This window comes from Balaenoptera musculus, chromosome 8 (genome assembly GCF_009873245.2).
Source record: "Balaenoptera musculus isolate JJ_BM4_2016_0621 chromosome 8, mBalMus1.pri.v3, whole genome shotgun sequence".
Classification (NCBI taxonomy): Eukaryota; Metazoa; Chordata; class Mammalia; order Artiodactyla; family Balaenopteridae; genus Balaenoptera; species Balaenoptera musculus.
The window spans coordinates 11,356,343-11,376,497 of record NC_045792.1 but is presented as its reverse complement, the minus strand read 5'-3'; the positions used below and the strand labels follow the sequence as shown (position 1 = coordinate 11,376,497).

The 20,155-nt window shown below is 46.0% G+C and overlaps 1 protein-coding gene across 2 annotated transcripts in view; it reads left to right on the top strand.

The window, feature by feature from the left end:
- Window positions 1-18,321, top strand: part of SORL1 (sortilin related receptor 1) — a 160,436-nt gene extending 142,115 nt beyond the window's left edge. For both annotated transcript variants that reach the window (XM_036860931.1, XM_036860930.1), the window contains 8 exons: window positions 696-880; window positions 3,900-4,019; window positions 4,960-5,124; window positions 6,228-6,402; window positions 7,429-7,535; window positions 10,107-10,299; window positions 12,536-12,748; window positions 14,163-18,321. In XM_036860931.1, coding sequence (XP_036716826.1) covers window positions 696-880; window positions 3,900-4,019; window positions 4,960-5,124; window positions 6,228-6,402; window positions 7,429-7,535; window positions 10,107-10,299; window positions 12,536-12,748; window positions 14,163-14,230 — 1,226 coding nt within the window. In that variant the 3' untranslated portion in view covers window positions 14,231-18,321. The remainder of the gene's footprint in view (window positions 1-695; window positions 881-3,899; window positions 4,020-4,959; window positions 5,125-6,227; window positions 6,403-7,428; window positions 7,536-10,106; window positions 10,300-12,535; window positions 12,749-14,162) is intronic.
- Window positions 18,322-20,155: the final 1,834 nt, after the last annotated feature.

The following is a 20,155-nucleotide window of genomic DNA, read 5'->3' as shown; positions in this document are numbered from 1 at the left end:
AACAAAAAAGGTACAATCAAATTTTTAATTTCCTATCATTTCACTTCCCAGGGAAACCACTTTTACATTTTGGGTATTTCCTAAGTTAATACTTTTCCTCCTCATTGATTTCTTTATATCTTCTTAAATAAAATTTGAATAATACTATATATAATTTTATATCCTGCCTTTTTCACTGAATGTAAATAACAGAATTTTCTAGTTTCATTATATATTCTTGGAAACAACCTTTAGTGGCCACGTAATAGTTCACGGAATGCACGTGAAGCTCATGGATGCACATTATTTAACTATTGCCTTGTTGCTGGGCAGTCAGATGATTATACTTTTTTCTACCATAACAAACACTGTGACGGGCATCCTGGTTGCACAAATTTTTGGATCCCTCTCATTTAACTGTGTTGAAGGTTATGAAGGATTTCAAGACTCTCACAAGGCCAAATGGCTCTCCAGGAGGGTCGTACCAATTTGTATCCCCAGATGGGCAGCTTTAAAAGGAATTTTCCCGTGCCCATGCAGTGTGTTGCTTGCAGTAGTCATTAATAAATCATGCCGAGTGAATTTGTAAAGTAATAAAAATTCTACAGCATGTGGGGCTCACTTAAATGGAGAGATTACATTAAAAAAATAGGGTGTGCATATAAAGGTATGTATTCCTGACTGCTGCCCCCAGCCCTTTGTCCCTGTTTCCCCAGTTGGCAACCTGACAGCTCATACAACCTACGAGATTTCTGCCTGGGCCAAGACTGACTTGGGGGACAGTCCTCTGGCATTTGAGCATGTCACGACCAGAGGAGTCCGCCCACCTGCCCCGAGCCTCAAAGCCAAGGCCATCAATCAGACGGCGGTGGAATGCACCTGGACCGGCCCCAGGAATGTGGTAAGTCAGCCAGGATGACCCTTGCAGAGTAGGGATGGACTGTCCCCGGCACTAAGCCACCAGACACCCCCAGGGCTTCCCCCTCTGTTGCTGTTGTTTTTCTTCTCACCCCAAACACAAGCTACCCTTGTAGTCAGTTCTGGATTACCTTCTAGAGGCGCCTGACATCCTGCCCCAGCATCCCTTTCTGCATCCTGGCCTGGCATCCAAGACAAAGAGCCCCCTGCTGTTTGCTGAATAGACCTAGTGTGAGGAGGGGGCACATTCCTGAGCTGGGAGTCTCACCTAGGGATAGGTGAGAAGTCACCTGCAGGGACAATGAGTATCGCACCTGAGGACCATGCCTCAGGCTCCTCTAGCCCCTCCTCACCTACGGGATCCCCCACCCACAGGTTGCTTTCTCTGTCCCCCCAAACACGCCCCGCCCCAGTTCATTCCAGGATGCTGGCTCTACTTGTATATAGGCCTTTTGTTTTCATGTGTGCATTTTGACTCACTGGAATTAGATCTGTGCTTCTGTTTGAGCCTGGTTTTGATTTCCCACCTTCCACAGTGCGCACCCTCCTTTGCTTTTAGGTGCACCTTCCCAAGCCTCTTTTCATGCCCCTCCTGCCTCTGCATCATGGCGTCTGCTCTCTCTTCCCTGGAATCCTTCCTCCTCCTCCTGCTGTGTAGTCAAATCCTAGCTCTTCTACTGGATCTCTTTCCCTTACGAGCTGCTAAATCTTTAGAGTTGATGCCATACAGCATAATGTTTCATTAGATACTACGTATCCGATTTGATATCTTCTGTCTACTCTCATCTCCCTAACTAGTTTGTAAGGTCTTGAAGGGGAGGATTGTTTTCTGGGTCTCCCAAATGGAAAAGCACATGGAACTAAATCTGTAATTGAGCCTTAGTGAATCCTCAGTGGCTGGTGAGGGGGAACTGGCGTGCGTCTTGTCTTCTGAGGGCATCCTCAGTGTGCGTTGGGGGCAGGACTGGTTCATGGGGAAAGAACCAGGGTTTGCAAGTAATTGTCTGTGAGATCAGCCGTGAAGAAGGAAGGAGAGGCAGGAGTTAACTGAGCACCCACTGTGTGCCAGGCACGATGCCCGCCCTTCATCCATGGCCTCGCACTTACTCCTCTCATCAGCTCTGTGGGGTAAACGTTCCTGCTCCACCAGTGAGGTGCCGTGGCTCAGAGGGGGCGAAGTAACTGGCCAAAGTCGAGGGTCAGTAAGCAGCAGGCCGAGTTAGAGCTCAGGTCCAGCTGATTTAACAGCCTGGGCTCTTCTGTCGCTCCAGAACCTGACTCTGGGGCAGGGACAGAGATGAGAATCCCCAGAGCCACCCCCTGGTCTCCATTTTACCTGGAAGTAGACCCTTATCACAGAGGGGCCTTTGTCTCTGTTTAAGTCCCCAACTCAGAGCCTGCCCACCTGTCACCCCCAGCTGTCTGCACAGAGTGGGGCGTCATGTACAGAACATTGGCCCGTGACTCGTTTTTAGTGTCTCACCACACGTGAACTTGGAGAAGGAGCCTAGCCTGGCCTCCTCCTTGCTGAGAGACCCCTTACACTCATGGTAGCCTTCCGAGGGTCAGGGGCCGGTGGAGTCCTCTGGACGAAGCTCTCAGCTTCCACCCGTCCTCATCTCACTGTGGACGCTGGGGTCTCACTCAGGGCTGCCGTCGGCACCACAAGAGCCGCCCCCATCACTGTCTGCGTGGGGCCTTCTTACACCCTGGCTCCCGTGGCTCCAGGGACCCCTTTCCTGGCTCCTGGTTGAAGCCTCCACCCCATGGTGGCCACGGGCCTGTCCTCTCTGGGGTCAGGCCTGCCTGCACCCTGGGTCCCCCTCTGCCATCCCATCTGAGCTCTCTCCTTCCCCTATGGAACAGGTTCCATTCCCATTTGCTCATCTGAGACACACAAGTCCTTTTGCATGTCCCTGATGGGCTCCCTTCATCCCCACAGCTTCTCCAAACTTGTACGGTTTTCAAGTCCCCTTTCTTGCCTGCTCATATGCTCTTGGAGAAAATGCCCTTTGTTTCTACCTTACAAAGGAAGCTTCCTCATGCTTCCCCCATTAGAAACATGCTCTCAGCTTCCACTTTCCCCTCCACGAGGCCATCAGACTCCCACCTCCTGCTTTAAACTCCACGTGTACCAATTAGGCTTAAGAATGGGCGCACAGGACAGGAATGGAGAGTAACCGTGGCTTTCAACAGTTTATTTCCCTCCTAATTACAAGTCGGTCAGCGTTTGGAGTTCAGCCATCTGGGAGCTTCTACAGCCGCAGCACAGTTTGATCTGGGCCCCAGGCCCTGCCACCTCCACCCTGTGGCATCACCTTGCAGTCCAGGGGGCCTCCTGGACCACATCACCCTGCATATTCCAGGCAGCGGGAGGGCAGAAGGAGGACACCGCTCCCTGCATTTCAGTGTGTCCTCACCGAGGTCCTGCCTGGAACATCTGCTGACATCTTGTTGACCAGCCCTGTCACGTGGCCTCTGCTGCTCGGAGGGAGGTGTGGGTGTAGGCATGTTTCCAGGTAGCAGTTCTCACTAAGAACCAGGATTCTACTGAGGGAGGAGGGGAGGATGGGAACGTCCTAGTCAGACGGCAGTGCCCACCCCCCCTCCCCGTGCCCCCTCCACGAGCTTGCACACTTGCTATCCCCTTCGCACCTTGGTCACCCCCTCTTTTCCCCGGTTTATTATGAAGTCTTCTAGTGTAGCATCTAACCTTCCACATTTGCATCTTGTTATTGGTAATTCTGTTTTTCTTCTCTGCCTGGCTCGCCTCAAAAAAGCAAGCTCTGAGGAGAGTCCGCACCGTATTTATCTTTGTAGGTGGGAAGCCACTGCCTGGCCCAGGGTGCCTTCTCTGTAAATGCTGATGAAACAGATGTTGAATGAAGAATTCTTTGTGAGCTCATTTGAAGCGGTTCCCCGGGTCTTAAATTAGGGCTTTCATGAGAGTGAGGTCACTGGCCACTGAACTGGTGTCCTTTTCTGTTCTCTCCTTTTACCAGGTTTACGGCATCTTCTATGCCACGTCCTTTCTTGACCTCTATCGCAACCCCAAGAGCTTGACTACATCACAGCACAACAAAACAGTCCTTGTCAGTGGGGAAGAGCAGTATTTGTTTCTGGTAAGTTTCCTGTGCCAGGAGTACAGAGGAAGGTTTTATTTTTTGAGAATGTCTTAATTGCTGGCCTCCTAGCTCAGACCCAGGACCTGGGGAGCTGGAGATGTGGATTCCAGGATCCACGTGCGATGCATGTGTGCGTGCGCGTGTGTGTATGTATTTGTGCGAGAGAGAGGGGGTGTGAGAGAGAGAGAGAGAGAGACACGGGAGGATGGTTCTTTTCCACAAGCATCAGGTTTTTACTTGAAACACAGAATGAACGGCCACTTAACCAACTACAGCTCCCTTGTGCAGGATTGAGAACTTGGCGAATGGGTCACAGGAATAAATAAAAGCTTTTGTCAGATTCCACTTCTAGGAATTTAGCTTACATGCTTTTACATGTGTGCCAAGGTATATGGAAAAACATGTTTGGTATACTGTTGCTTGTGAAAACAAAAGATTTGGAACAAATTTCTATCAAGAGAAGACTGGTTAAAAGGATTATGGCTTATCTTTGTGATGGAGTATAGTGCAACCATCCAACACAAATACAACAAACTCCAAATGTACTGATTTGGAAAAATCTCCACGCTGTATTATTAAGTAAAAGAAGCGAAGAGCATAATAATATGTGTAATGTTTTCGCATTTGTGTAAAAAAAATTAAGAACAGTAGGCTACACATATACATGCATGCATAAGTACACACATATATAAGTACGTATCTATACACACATACCCGTTTATTTGGGCTTATATTTGTGTAGGACATTTCTGGAAGGAAGCACATAAAATCATTACTAGTACTACCTCTGGGAAAATGGATTGGAGATCTGGAGTAGGTGGGGAATTATTCTACATCTTTTTGTATGCATTGAATTTTAATTGTATCCATATGTCACTATTTTGTTGAAACAGTGGTTTGGTGACAACTGCATGAGTTCGAGTGGTGTTTGTTTCAGGTCCGGGCAGTGGCGCCCTACCAGGGGCCGTCCTCTGACTACGTCGTGGTGAGGATGATCCCGGATAGCAGGCTTCCTCCCCGTCACCTGCACGTGGTTCATACGGGCAAAACCTCCGCCGTCATCAAGTGGGAATCCCCATACGATTCTCCTGACCAGGACCTGGTGAGGGGACGCATGGTCTGGTTCGGGGGCGGGTGGGTCCTGTAATGGGGCAAGAAACCTAGGCCTGGAGCTTGGAGCTCAGCAGGAGGTCTCCCCCTATTGCTGCCTGGTCAAAGACGGGGTCCTTACAGGTGCCTCTTCTTCATTGTCACATCTCCAGTATTCCTGGCTGCCATACTGGTTTGTCCCTCCTTCTCTGCTTTCTCTGCCTTCACTAACAAATCTAAATCTAGCCCACTGCCTATTTTTCTAAATTAAGTTTTATTAGAACCAAGTTATACCCATTCGTTTACACATTATCTACAGCTGCTTTCATGCTACAAACAAGAGAGTTGAGTAATTGTGGTAGAGACCATCTATTCTTCAAGGCCGAAGATATTTGCTCTCTGAACCTTTACAAAAAAGTTTGCTAGCCCGTGCCCTAAAGGAAGAGGCATTGATTCTAGAAAAAATCTCCCATTTTCCCTTGCCCAGGCTGCTCTGACCTCCATGCCCTCTGCCCTTCCTGCCGTCCCAGGGGTGGGTGGTTCTAAATGCTTGGTCACAAAGACTCCTCTGGACTCTCAGCTTCTTCCTGATGATTGAGTTGCCTGTGCTTACTCCCTGTCCTGTTATTTTCTCCCTGTCCCCATAGATGTAAGCAGCAACCTGGGAGAAAGTAAATGGGTTTTTTTTGTCTTTTAGAGCTGGGATTGAACACTTCCATTCATTGTTCCCCTCTGACGACATCCCGACACTATGGCAGTGGTGGAGATGGAGAATTTGAACACTGAACTGGGGTTTTTCTTGCATGTTCCAACCTACCTGCTGCTGCCACCACAAATGTGGTTTTCCCTAGAGTTGTTTTTTTGGGGGGAGGGGAGTAGGTGGATCAAACTGACAATTCTCTGCACAAATCTGGGAGTGAATACTTGTTATAAGGTTGGACATGACTACCCCAGAGGCTTTCCAAAGAACAGAGTCAGACACTGGGGCTCAAAATATTGTTGCCGGGGGTCACAGCCACTGACATACTTATGTTACGTGGGCAACCATTGAACTACAAAGAGTAAAAAAAACTCCAGGTTCCTGATTGCCATTAAAATGTCTTTTTCTTGTCCTAGCTGTATGCAATTGCAGTTAAAGATCTAATAAGGAAGAGTGACAGGAGCTACAAGGTAAAATCCCACAACAGTACCATGGAATACACCCTTAACAAGCTGGAGCCTGGAGGGAAATACCATGTCATTGTCCAGCTGGGGAACATGAGCAAAGACTCCAGTATCAAAATTACCACAGGTAAGCAGACGAGCGATTGGAGGCCTCCTCACCCAGCAAGGCACTCCCAGTGCCGCTAGCACGCCTCTAGGCATGGGATTTCTTTTTTTCCTTTTTCCTTTTTTACTTTTTTGAAGACATGGGATTTCTATCAGTAATTGCAGAGGAAGTGCCAAGACGAGCCGCAGTGTCCATGCTGGGGCAGAGCCGTGCAGGGGTCCCAGGATCTGGGCTGCAGGGTGGTGGCCAGGGCACTGTGGGCTGGGGAGTGGCTGTCATTTTCATATTCTCCATCTCCTTTAGTCTCCCCTCCCCTAGCTGGTTTTGACATTTCCAAGAGAGTTAGGAAATAAAACTGAGTATTTACCACTTAAAGCCAAGCATTGCATCTGGGCACCTAGACTGAAGTCGTCATGGTTCCTTGTGGCAACATCATATGCAGAAATGGACGGAGACCAGTAACTGGGCAGCAGATTAAAGGGGGATTTGCTGCCAGCTCCAGGCTGGCTCAGCAGTCAGGCTCAAGTTCAGAGAGCAAGTAATAAGCTCAGTTATTCGGACAGCAGCAGACGATATCAGGAGTGTCAGTAACAGAGGCTGGCAGTGTGAACCATGGGCCTGGGCCATGCTCTGTGGTCATTCCAGGGCTCTGTCTTCAGACCGAGCTCCCTAGCCCCTCACTGAGCTCTAAGGCCTCTGGCATTTGGAGCACGAAAGCAGACTGGTACCAGAGCAGAAGTCCAGGTAAACTTGGAACACGGTTCCATCCCGCCCCATCCCTTCCTCCCCCTACCCCATTTGTTTTTGGCCATCCTTGAGTCTAGGTAATGTCCAAATTTCTTGGCTAAAGATATTATAACAAAAGAGATGCCAGTTAAAGAGTGTCTACAATGTGCTAGGCTGTATACTAAGCGGTATATGTGTTTTATTCCTTCCTTAACCTATCCCTTCAAGGTTAGCATTATTTAATCAACCTTTGACAGACAAGAAAACGGAGACTTAGATGTTGAGCCACTAACTGCATCCTACTTCATCTTTAATTTTCAGTTTCATTATCAGCACCTGATGCCTTAAAAATCATAACAGAAAATGACCATGTTCTTCTGTTTTGGAAAAGCTTGGCTTTGAAGGAAAAGCATTTTAATGAAAGCAGGGTAAGTGCCTCCCTCCTTCTCAGTGACTTTGGAAATCCAATTGAAATGCCATTTTGGAGATGAGCTCGTTAACAGCATGCTGGCACAGAATAAAAAGAAAGAATAGGGCAGGGGAGTGAACTTGAGAATTAAAGGACCATTTTCTGTGGGATTGCTAATTAGTGAAATGTTTATACTGCCCATTAAAGATGTGAATCTCTGCACTAAGCACTTTTGAATCCTGAACTTGTCGTCCCCTGAAAGATAGGGAAATGGGCTGGAGTCATCACTGTGCTTCCTGAGGCTGGACTGGGGCCCCGTCTTTTCCCAAACACCCTGAGGGCGGGGCTGTGGCTTCAGTACTGGGGAACCGAGCTGCACTGTCAACCTGGAATCTTACCAGTTTCTTTCCAGTGAGCAGGAAGTGCTTGAAGATAGTCTGTTGACATATGAAAAACACCTTGTTTCATTTTGTGATTAGCAGACCAATTACTGTATTCACAGCAGGAGACAGGAGGAGGAGGAGAGTGGCACCTGGGAATAGATTTGCCATCCAAGGGTGGACGGATTCTCCAGTGGAGCTGGGTTGGCCCCATTGTCAGCAAAGCGTGAGCTAAATAGATACACAGTAAATCAACCGTGGCTACCTCGGGGTAGAGCGTTGGCAAAGAGGCCTACAGTTCTAAATCGTCCCAGTGTGATGCCAGAAGCAAAGCTAAATTAAAATTTGAAAATTCTCACAGCTCTCACAACTGTGACATATAAATGGTTAATATATTTAAGTGTAAAGAAAGCTTTCAGATCAATTCAAAACAGAAACACATTGACCCTTGAAAATCGCAGATTTGAATTGTGCAGGTCCACTTATATGTGGAACCCACGGTACCACACCATCTGTGGTTGGTTGAATGCAAGAATGCAGAACCGAGGATACAGAGGGTCCACTCTAAGTTATTCTCGGATTTTTGACTGCTCAGAGGGTCAGGGCCCCAACCCCTACATTGTTCAGGGGTCAACTGTGTTATAATATTGAATAAGGAACAGGTAACAAGGTAAAAATTTTCAAGCAGCAGTGAGCAAAAGAAAATAAAGTTTCAGCCTCACTAGTAATCTAAACGGCACAGATACAGCACTTTCACATTAAATTGGCAAAAGTTTTGGGGGAGGGTAGTACCAATATGAGTCATAGTTGGGGAGAGGAGTGCTCTGGGAATATGAATGGGTTCAACCTTCTGTAAGGCACTTTGGCAATAGGTATCAGAAACGTTGAAAGTGTTACATCGTTTGATCCAGCAATTCTTCTAGGATTTTACTCTAAGGAAACAGTGTGCGTAAAGAACTTGATTTATGACAGTAAGAAAGAGGACACACCCTAAATGCCCACTCGAAGAGGGTTGGTCAAGTAGATTATGGGTGGCTGATGTTTGTATCATTTACATTTTTTTTCTTTATCCCCCTTATGTATTTTGCATATGTCCTACACCACATATATATTAGATAGAAAGTAATAAATGCTAGTTACTAGTTTATAAAAAAGAAGGCAGGAGTAGGACTCCAGGCAGGTGCTATTGGGAGACCCAGTTGGGCAGCCGATTGTCATCAGCGTGGCAGGAGCCCGGCTTTATAAAGGTTGGGCTTGCAGTCAGTATTCCATTCCCAGTGGAGGGTTCCAGCATAAGCTTAATGGGTCCTTCTTCCTTCCTCCTGACATAGAGTTCAAAGAAGAGGCAGGTCAACAGAATGAGAACCAGGAGACCATGATTATGCAGTGGGGCCCAATATGTGGGTAGAAATAAGACGGGAGGGGGTTTGCCGGGGCGAGGTGCTGGTAGCTATGACACTGGAAGACTTGGAGATCAACCGAGAAGTCTGGGAGTCAATCCGGATCCCAGCCAGCATGCTGGGTTAGGGCTGTTCCAAGAGGGATTTTTCCAGCACAGGAGTCCAAGACTCTCCCCAAGCCGGTCTAAGTAGGATGCTTATTTCACACTCCCCCAGTGAATAGAGCCTGAGCTGCTGCAGTGCTGCTTAGTTCAAGGCCAGGCTGGTCTGGGGCTGAGATCAGCTTGGATGAGCTAGAATGCACGGAGATAGGAAGTGAGCTGCAAGCCAGCAATGGAGTTTGTATAGGCTGTTCTAAGGAGAAATGTCTTGTTTTTATTTTTTACCCCGTGCCTGGAGTCCACTGCAACTTGGATTTATTATTGGTCCAATCTCATTTCAATGACCTGTTGCTATATTGTCTGGATTCTTTGTTTCATTTAATATTCCTTGAGATAAGTGGATTGCTGACCAGAACTCTGAATTCTGTACTGAAGTATTTGTTAAAATGGCTTTTGTTACGTCTGTGTTTTTCATTTCTACTGTGTGGCTCAGAAGTGGGTAGTTATTTGAGATGTTGGGGATGAGAAAGTTCCCCTTTTCTGAATCTAATATCTCAGTGCTAATGTACAAAGATCTGGTACGAAACACACACTGCCTTAGCATCTATAAATGTCTGCAATAAGGAGCTCACAAAATTGGAACCAGTAATAGCAGCTGTCAGATTCCTTATTTAACTTCCTGAGCAATCCCTCCTGTGTTTGTTTTCAGGGCTACGAGATACACATGTTTGATAGTGCCATGAATATCACAGCTTACCTTGGGAATACTACTGACAATTTCTTTAAAATCTCCAACCTGAAACTGGGTCATAATTACACTTTCACTGTCCAAGCACGATGCCTTTTTGGCAGCCAGATTTGTGGGGAGCCTGCTGTCCTGCTCTATGATGAGTTGGGATCTGGTAAGTTGCTGTTGCTGCCCATTTCCATCTTCAATTCTGGGGAAATATATCAAGGATGTAGCATGGCTTGATGAACATGTGTCTTTCTAAAACGCATTTAAAATATTCTTGCAGCTCAAAGGAAAATCATTTATGCATCAGTTTAATCAGACACTGATATATTTAACAAATACTTCCTGAGTCAGGCATGGTGTGAGGAGCTGGGATTATAAGGTGACCATATTCTGAATGTAAAGCAGAAGAAAGGGAGGTTTTGTTTAAAAAGGAGATTCTGCTTGGGAAGCACTGGCTTAATGAGTTTTGTTTTTATTCTTTGGAGGACCGTTCAGAGCTTCTAATATGCTAATATTCCCTAGGATTCTGCAAGTCAGTAGATTATCTCATCACAGACTCCCTGATTTCCCAGCCTTCCCCTTCATCTTCACCATCAGCCTCAGATCAAAGCCTGAAGTTGACCTGGGATCTCTGTCTTCTGGACACTCACAGACAGCAGCGTCGGGCCATGCTGATGGCAGGGGAGAGGAACCTTCCATTTACATGGAAATTCTGCTCAGATTGTAATAGCTTAGCCAGGATTTCAACAAATGTTTTGCCACTGGCCTTTGTAGTTCCATTTATTCCCAGCCAAGAACTAACCAGTGCTTAAGCTCAGAATCTTATGTTAGACTTGTTATATGTTCCATCACGCTTCCCGGCATGGCTTCTGGTGGAATCCTTATCCTTGGCATCTCCCTAAAAGAGGGAAACCTTGCACACCACATCCCTTGGAGAACTGTCGCATGTTTGAGGTTTTGAGAAGTTTCTACAGGAAACAAACAACCAAACTCTTCTTGTCCTAGTGTTTTTTAAATAGAGTCTCCTTTTTAAGCAAAACCTATTAGCAACCTGTGAAATAGACTTTGGGGAAAACTGCTGTGAAGACATCTGCCAGCTACCTTTGTAAATCCAAGACTGTCAGGTGGGAGAATCTCTCAGGTAGACCTCTCGGGCCACGTCCTGCCCCTTGATGTTCACGTCCCCTCGGAGGCGGGGTGAGGACGGGAGCTCACTCATTCCTGCCGCCTCCACCGCGCTGGCTTCCTCTTAACTGCTCCAGCCCAGAGCTTTCCCCCAATTTACCACTTCACAGCTGGGATTAGGTTGGGACACGTGAACCGAGATTTGGGAGAGTTTTTTCCAGTAAGTCAATAGTGCAGGAAGTTAACGACGCGGCTATCGAATTGTTAGATCAGGCTCACAGGAAATGGGTGCTCTCTGGCCCGTCTTTATGAGGACCTGTTGGGATGAAGCCCTGGGCAGCTCCGGAGCTCTCTCCACAAGGCAGAGCCCTGGCCCGCACCACCTCGCCCTGCACCAGGGAACAACCTCAAGCCTGATGAAGCTCCTCATGGAGACCGAGGAAGTCCACTTTGCTTCCTTAGCTAAAACTGACTCCTGCAAGCCATGTTCCTGCCTCAGGTTCAGACTTTCCCCAGGATTTATGACATAAAAATCTACCCCTTCCAGGAAGGCTGGCTCTAACCCAACAGGGAGATGGCTTTGCCCCAGAGCCCTGTTGCTACAACTTTGTCAGTACATCATGATAAAGCTAGTATTTGTTTAAAACAGTGGGAAGGGAGCATTACTGTTAGGTTATAGAGACCCAAATGGCTTTGCAGAGCTTTTAAAAAATGTTAAATGTATATGGAAAGATTCTCTCTCTCTCTCTTATTTAAGTTTAAAAACCTCATAAAACTTCATGAGCTGTTAAGTCAGTATTGCAGTAAAGGAATCTCATTTGTATCACTTAATGGAGCTTCAGATAATTGCAGTGCAGAGTGACTTTGGTGCCAAGTAGGGGGAAATAATTGCAATCTCGTTAATTAGTGGTCTGATTTCACGTCCTCTTATGTAAGGCAAGCAAGCGGTCTTAAGTAATAACGCTAATGAAATCAGTGTTGGTACCCCAACAAAGGTCTCCCTTCCAAGAGATTATCTAAATAACCAATGAGGCCGTGATTAGGAGCCTAATGTAATTACCGTATTTGCACGCACAAGGCCTGTCCTCCATCACTCATGACAAGGAGTCGGGAAACATTCAGGCGTCACGTGCAGGAACGTGCCACACCGGGCAGGCGGTTCGGGGAGGTGTTGCAAGCTCTTGGCGTTTTGGGGTGGGTGGGGCAGTGAGGGGTTGCCCAGTCCGTTCTCCCGCCCTTACGTGAGAGGCTTACGGGTTGGCCTCTTGCCTTGGCAGGTGGGGATGCATCCGCGATCCAGGCGGCCAGATCTACCGACGTTGCTGCCGTGGTGGTGCCCATCTTGTTCCTGATACTGCTGAGCCTGGGCGTCGGGTTTGCCGTCCTGTACACGAAGCATCGGAGGCTGCAGAGCAGCTTCACCGCTTTTGCCAACAGCCACTACAGCTCCAGGCTGGGCTCGGCCGTCTTCTCCTCGGGGGATGACCTGGGTGAGTGCGGCAGGGCACGGGGTTCTTCCTCCCAGGGCAGACCCCACAAAGCCAGGGGCTTGCTGAGGAAACGCCTGCCTCGAGCTCATCTTTTGACGCTAGCAGAGTGCTTTACTAACCAGTGATCCCACTGCTTTGGGTGAAATCAGTTGGAGTCCTTTGCTTTGAAGTTGCTCCTAAATTAAAATACCAGTATTCTCTTAAATAGTGTGCCCGAGACAGGGAGTTCTGTGAAAGAACAGATAGGAGCTTGCCTTTTACAGGAAGGATGGGCAGACCCTGGGCTTTGGGTATTCCCAAAGTATTGGCAAATTCTTAAGAATTTCCGACCCCTCTCATCCTTCACAGACCTGGAGGCCTGACGTCTCTGGAGATGTTAGTCTAGACAAAAAGCCATGCTTTCCCCATCGGCTTCTGTCCAAAGAAGCCCTCCCCATCTTGCTGTTTCTCTTTCTGATGGCTGGCACAACCTCACTGGCCATTCTTCTTTTACGTATCGGTGGCATATGGCATGGCGAAGAGAAGGAAATGTTCCTTTTATAAATGTCCGTGTGCTCAAATTCCTAAATGCTAATTGAGCAAGTAGACCACTTAATAAATGTAATTAAATAGGTGTGTTTTGGGGCCTTCCCCAAACTCGGGCTTGTCCAAACTCAGACTGCTGAATGTGAGTTTACATATTTATTTTTTTCTGTCAACTAGTTACAGTTTTGTTTTGTTTATGCAGACATTTACGTATTCCCTGCTCACTGATCATTCGTTATTAGGTCTTCTCCCTTTTCTTCTCAGTTTCCTTTCTTGTTTTATCACAGGCGCTTGGACTGCCTTGCGTGAATAGGGTGGGTTCTTTGGTGGGTTCTTTGCTTCTGTTATTGGGGGCAAGAGGAATCCACCCATCATGGTGCCGTGCAGTGATCACTGAAAGCAGATCAGCACTTAGTTGTTCAGGATGGTACCAGGGCCCACGAGGGGACAACCATGAGTCTGGCTAAATGCTTAAACCCCTGTAAGATCTTTTTCTTCATGAGCAGTGTGGGTTCAAAGGAGAAAACAGACAGTGATGTTCACTGTGCTAGCATAGGGTGTGGACAACTCAAATTGGGGCACCTAAGCCACCCACTGGACTTTGGGGTAGGGAATAAGATCCTCTCTCGTCGAAGATTTACTTTTCTTATTTGGTTAATTTCAAGTACCATGAAAATAAGCTTGGCCACCCGTTGATGGGGAACAGGTGACCCAAGAGTGTCCGAGAGAAGCTGGGCTGGGTTTCAGCATCGATTCTTGTGCCTGGCTGGCTCAGCTGCTGACTTTTCCAGCTGGGGCTTGTGCTGTAGGGATGGAGGGTCAGTGGCGGGGTGTGGGGTTGGGCGGAAGTGCCCCGGAACTCACCAAGGACTGATTGTCTTGCCTTTAGGGGACGACGATGAAGATGCTCCAATGATAACTGGATTTTCCGACGACGTCCCCATGGTGATCGCCTAAAAGAGCTTTCCTCACTAGAAACCAAATGGTGTAAATATTTTATTTGATAAAGATAGTTGATGGTTTATTTTAAAAGATGCACTTTGAGTTGCAATATGTTATTTTTATATGGGCCAAAAACAAAAAACAAAACAAAACAACAAAAAGGGGGAAAGAAAGGAATGAATAAACTTTGTCGTAATCAACTGTGAACTTCAAACCAGGTTGATTTTAGTAACCAAATTGCTTTGAGTTGATATTAGTGTAGTCTTACAGGGCTGTGCTTACTGGGCATGCTTTTTAAGTCTGTGAGATAATTTTGGTTCAATAAATTGGCCATTCTTTTTATTTTTCTAAGACACAGAAATGTATTTAATAAAAACTGCGAGAGTGACGGGTAGAATCCCTCCTCCTCGAAAGTATGCTCAAATTTAAAATTTTTTTTGCATTTAGTTGCTATGAAAGTGTTTGGGCGTATGACAGGGGAAGGTTCTTTTGTGTTATTTTGTTAATTTATTGGAACTCTGTATAGGGCAAGGCTTTAGTGGTCATCTGACACCACACATGTTATGAGCCCCTCGCCTATAGGGTTGAGGGGTGGGGAACAGAAGCAGTTTTGTTGCCATTCCAGAAACAATCCATTTTTATTCAGTCGTGTGTCACACGACGGTGTTTGGCAGGAGAGCACGTTGAGTCATTGCTCCATTTCAGTTAAACAGAGCTGCAGCTCGGGAAGCCCTGCAAGCAACAACTTCCTCTCTCGTATTAATGGATGGATTCTTACTGTACACGCCTCTGTACAAGATGTAGCTTTGAAAGCTACAAAATGATAACACTGCTTTTATTATACACTGGTGTCATTGTCATCGCAAAACATTGCTCTGGTTGTGGGAGAGAGTTCTAGATTTGTGCCATGATAGCTACACTGGCAGATATAGTACCTAATTTTTCCTTTTGGGATTTCTTGTTTCGTTTTGTTTTTACTTACCGCTGAAGAATGTCGAATGTAAAGTTTTGTGTTTGTGTTGAGGTGGCTGCTTACTGTCCTTAAAAATCCATTCTGATATATGCAGTCGTTTTGAATTGGGTCAGTGCCTTCTCTTTTCTTCTCTTCTTCCCCCTGCCTCACCTGTACCCCCACCCAGTTTAAAGAGAAAATGCTCTTCACTCTTACAGAGAGACAGGAGATGTGTGAATTTGAGACCGTTTGATCCAGTTCATGGTAGTGGCAACGCTAGAGTTGATGTGCTCTGTAAAATAAGCTGGGCTGTATCCTTCTGCCTTTCAATGCCTCCCCTGTATTCAAACCGTGGCCACTTGGCAGGTGTGTGAAATCCACTGGGGACTGGTGCCCACTCTGGAGACCTAGTGTCGTCAGCAGCAGTGTCTAGCATTGTTGTGACGCCTATCGTATGCACCTCACTGCAGAACTTCTTCCTGAACGAGAAGCAGTGAGCTCTGGGGATATTCCAGAGTCATGCTTCTGCATATGTGTCCCTCATCTGCAAGCTTTGTCAAAACCCCATCTCCTCTTAGATGCAATGCATCACCTTCTCACAAGTATTTGCTTCCTTTTAACCAGAAGTGTCATTCTTGGCTGATAACATAGTTTTGTTCTACCTGGGGAGTGTTTGGGGAACAAAGAGCCAATTAAAGTTTTTTTTAGTTAAAACATTTTATTTGTGTATATATATATTGTTTGAGGAGTGTTTTCAATTGTAGACGTTTAGTATGTCGTGAGTGGTGGTAAATGACAAACCTTCTTCCAGCATGTTTTTCTTCTATCTCTTTCCTGTGTTATGTTTTTAAAGACTGGAATTTCTTTGGCTTTATCTTGTCTTACCGTGGAGTTTCATTCAAAATTCCGAGCCCTACCACCTCCCCTTTTTATAAATACGCACTTTAAGTAACTGAAAGATGAATGATCTGGTGGGAGGCAAGTCATTTAATCGAACCACTAGAAAGTCTATTTTCTTCTTTTCTTTTTCTGCCAACTTTTTGGTGGCATTTGTGAAAGCTGATATCAAAGGCTCTGAGACTTTATATTCAGTTTTTCCATAGGCAAGCCTTTCTACAGAGCACATGTCTCCAGTTGGCAACTTGAGATATTTCTGAGCTTCCGAGTCTTGTTCCCAGTGCCTGCCAATGCTTAGTGCACCGTACTGTATAGACTGGCCATCACCCCTCTCCTTGGAAAGTGCTACTGGGCTGTTGGAAAAAAAGCAGCCTTTTAGGGCTAGAGTATTTTATATAAACAGAAGAGCTAAGTTCCCGAAGACTAAGCTAGATAGATGGAGCTATGTGGAAATTGTCTATTTTTATGAACTTTTGAAGCACGCACTCTCACCTCCCTCTGCATAGCTTTGTGAGGTTTGATGTATATACGCCGTCTGCAAGAGTCCCGAGGTGGGAGCGACAAGAGCAAATGAGAACAGAAACTCCGTGGAGCCTTTGAAGGTGACCAGATAATTGTCTTCACTGTGACCAATTGGAGCCTTTGAAGAAGGGGCTTCTGTACCTCGTTGGAGATGCCACCTCCAAAGTTCACACTGTACAGGGAAAGGGCTTTATTTTCTTCCAGGATGCATTAGAATTTCAGAAGCCCACATTCATGTGGTCGATGGACCACGAGTGGACCACTACAGTTTGGCGGGCGGGGGATTGTGTATAAATTTCCTCTGGAAGTTGGTTTTGCCCCTTGATGGATTGAATGCCCCTCAAGCCTTATGAGATGTGGGTCCTTGTGGATAAAATAACAGAGAGTAGAGTTCTGCAGAGGAATCCATGCCTATGCAGACCTTTTCCCAGACAGGTGAGACGCTCCTGCGACCGCTGGCTGCCCTGGCAAGCTGGGTAAATAGGTACGAAGCTGGGTAACTGGTTGAAACTTCTGACTTTGGGAAGAGGGGTTCCTGAGGTTCCATCTCTGGTAGTTTCACTGGGGATATTTGTGGGGGACAGATGTGCAACACACAGCTATATGTTCTCTCTGTCCAACATGTGTGACCCACTAGATGCAGCTCTCCAACAACTTAAGGAACTTCTCAGACCAGTGGACATTTTTGGGCAGGGGGACTGGACAATCCTGCCTTCAAATATTCACCTAGTGGTAACTCTCCATCTAGTGAGGTCATGTTCTCAGTACTTCCTTAAGGGCAGAAACCCCATGCTGTCGGGTTTGGTTGGTCGCTTTCCCACTAAGAGTGTCACAGTGAATCCCTGAGACATTTCCCTTCCTTGCAGAGAATTGGGGGTCCCTCAAAGAAAGGATCCAGGGAAGTCAGCAAACCGGATACCACTTCCATATTGATTTTAGGGATTGACTCCAAAATGCTGTGCAGAATCTTCACTCGTGTTGATAATTGTATCTTGACGTTCCTATTGCATTATTTTTCTTAAAGGAAGCGTGTGCTGCCTTTCAGGTACAATTTTTATGTAATAAAAGCCAGTGCATTAAGTTTATATAGACTACTTTCTATGCAAGACTGAGGTATGGAGCAGATAGTGAGAGATTATGTGTGTTGTTGGGTACACAGATGGCAAGCATGTTTTCAGAAGGGGTACCCCCAGCAAACATGGGTTGAGGGAGGATGGGTCGTGTATATGTTTCTGCCCACTAATTTTGAGCAGCCGTATTTTGAATTAAATCATCAGAGCCAAGTAACCCAAGAACGGTATTAGTTTCACGTGTAATAGCTCAAATGGGACAAGTACGAATGCTGGAATAGAACATTATTCTCTGATATTCCATGTCATTTCTCAATTAAAGACTCTTGTTATGAATTATTAGAACCTACAGGCAAAAATCAAAAGTATTTGCAGCAAAATAAAGGCCTACTCTGCTCTTAAAGTGAAACACTGTATACTTGCTTCTCTCCAAAGTGGAATTAGATATTTATCATTTCAGTTGCCTCAGTAAGTTTCCAAATCACTGGTTTATGCTGAAGATTTTACTATATTGTCGCACAGTTTTAAATCATTTTTGTCTCAATGTCAACTTTTTTCACTGAATAAAAATTTAACTGGGTCAAGAAAACACCTCTTTGAAAATCCACTCTCTACGCGTGTCTCGAGTTGTTCTTTGGAGTGCAATAAAGATGGTTAATACAGTCTCCGAACACCATTTGATTTGTCTGTTTTAAAGGCATGTTTATTTCATCGAGAAGAGAACACTAAGACCTGGAATGATTTTGTTATTAACAAGCTGGTCTCAGATGGTGGATCCTCGAAGAACACGATGTCTACTTGTGTTGGCTGAGGAGAGGGGAGGTATGGTGGCTGTTTTGAAGTAAATAAAGTTATTCTGCCGGGACGACAGCTAAGTGCCTACCTTAAAGCTGTAACTACCTTTGCTAAGAGACAATTTGCTAAGAAGGCAATTTTCAAATCTGAGAGAAGAAAGCACAGCCATATGATGAGCTCTGTGTCAAAGAGCGCTTTCGGGAGGCTTCTGGAGGCGATGAAGTCTGTGAGGGATGCCACGCTTGCCTCTGATCAGTGATGAAAGGCAGGTGGACCTACAAAGTCAGGACTGGAGAGTATGGAACGGGTGGGAGAGGGCAGGTGCTTTGGTGTAGCATCTTCCGGGATGTTGCTTTTGTTTAAATATTGAGCCAGAATCAATCTCTGAAGTTTTATCAGCCCATTTGGTAGATGAGGAAAAAGAGGCTCAGAGGAGTTAAGTAATTTGCCTAAGGGAAACCGGAAAGTAAATGGCAAAACCAGCCTTCAATAGAACAGTGCTCCTGTTCTGTATCACTGTGCCACCCTGCCTCCTGTCACCATTCAGTGTCAGGGTGAACACCCTCAATCCAGTGCCTTGCGCCCAGAAAAATCCCAAGGGGATACCTACCATCCGGTCATGGCCTAGCCCTTAGGTTCCAGGCTTAGATAGCGGGTTCTGTCGACATACGATAGAGAGTTCTCTCTCGATGACAAACGCACCTTAACCAAGCTCCTGAGACTGATATGCAACAAAATAACGCCCATTTATTAATTCACCTCGGGAAATCGCCCTGTCTCTTAGCAGGTTAACGTGGCCAGTACATTCTCCCCGTGTAAGGAGCTCCAGCTAAGAAGCCAGTTACGACGCGAAGGTTGCTTGTTGAGCTTGGGCGCAGAATAAAAGTGGGAGGGGTCCGGGCGTGAATATTGGTCGCCCAATAAATACTGAACGGACAACGAATGATTGACGTTCCACTAGAAGAAGAATCTACTCCATACAAACTTAGTATTTGAAACCTTCAGGATATAGATACTCCCTGTATCCATTTCTATTTAAGAAGGTCTTGCCAATGGGATCTTAATCCTTGAAGTCCCTTTGCCAGTTTCCCCTGGACAGGGCTTGGGCACTGCCCATGTCTGGCACCCTGAGTCATCTTTTTGTTTTGTGGTTGAGTTCACTCCTCCCCGCACCAAAACATTCTGTAGCTGATGTTAACAATGCATTCAGACTGGGCTATAATAATATCTTCCTGGCTTGAGAGCCGTGTTTCTGTAAGATTATTCTGCCTATTATGTGTTGATTTTAAAGTTTATCCCTGGGAGGATACTGTTTATGGGTCCTTGGGGTGACAATGTAGCCCTCAAACTCTGCCTACATTTGTTAGCTATGAGTCTCTGGTTCCCTAGCCCACAGTAAATTAAAAATGGAAAAAGACTATTAAGGCAGAAGCCCTGACAACAACAAATGAAAAGCTATCAGAAAATATAGACTATCAAAAACCTCTGTTAGAGATAAAGGAATTCAACAGTTTGTTGGGGCCATTTAGTATAGACCCTATCGGGCCCCAAAGGTACAGAGTCCTACAAGTTACATTACCCACTTGATTAAAATAATAATGGTTCTCTTCCGTTTGGCCCCTGTTCTTTACCAGTTGCTGTGCTAAACTCTTTATAAACTTTTTTTTTAAATTCTAAAAGTGATCCTGTGATTTAGATAATTAA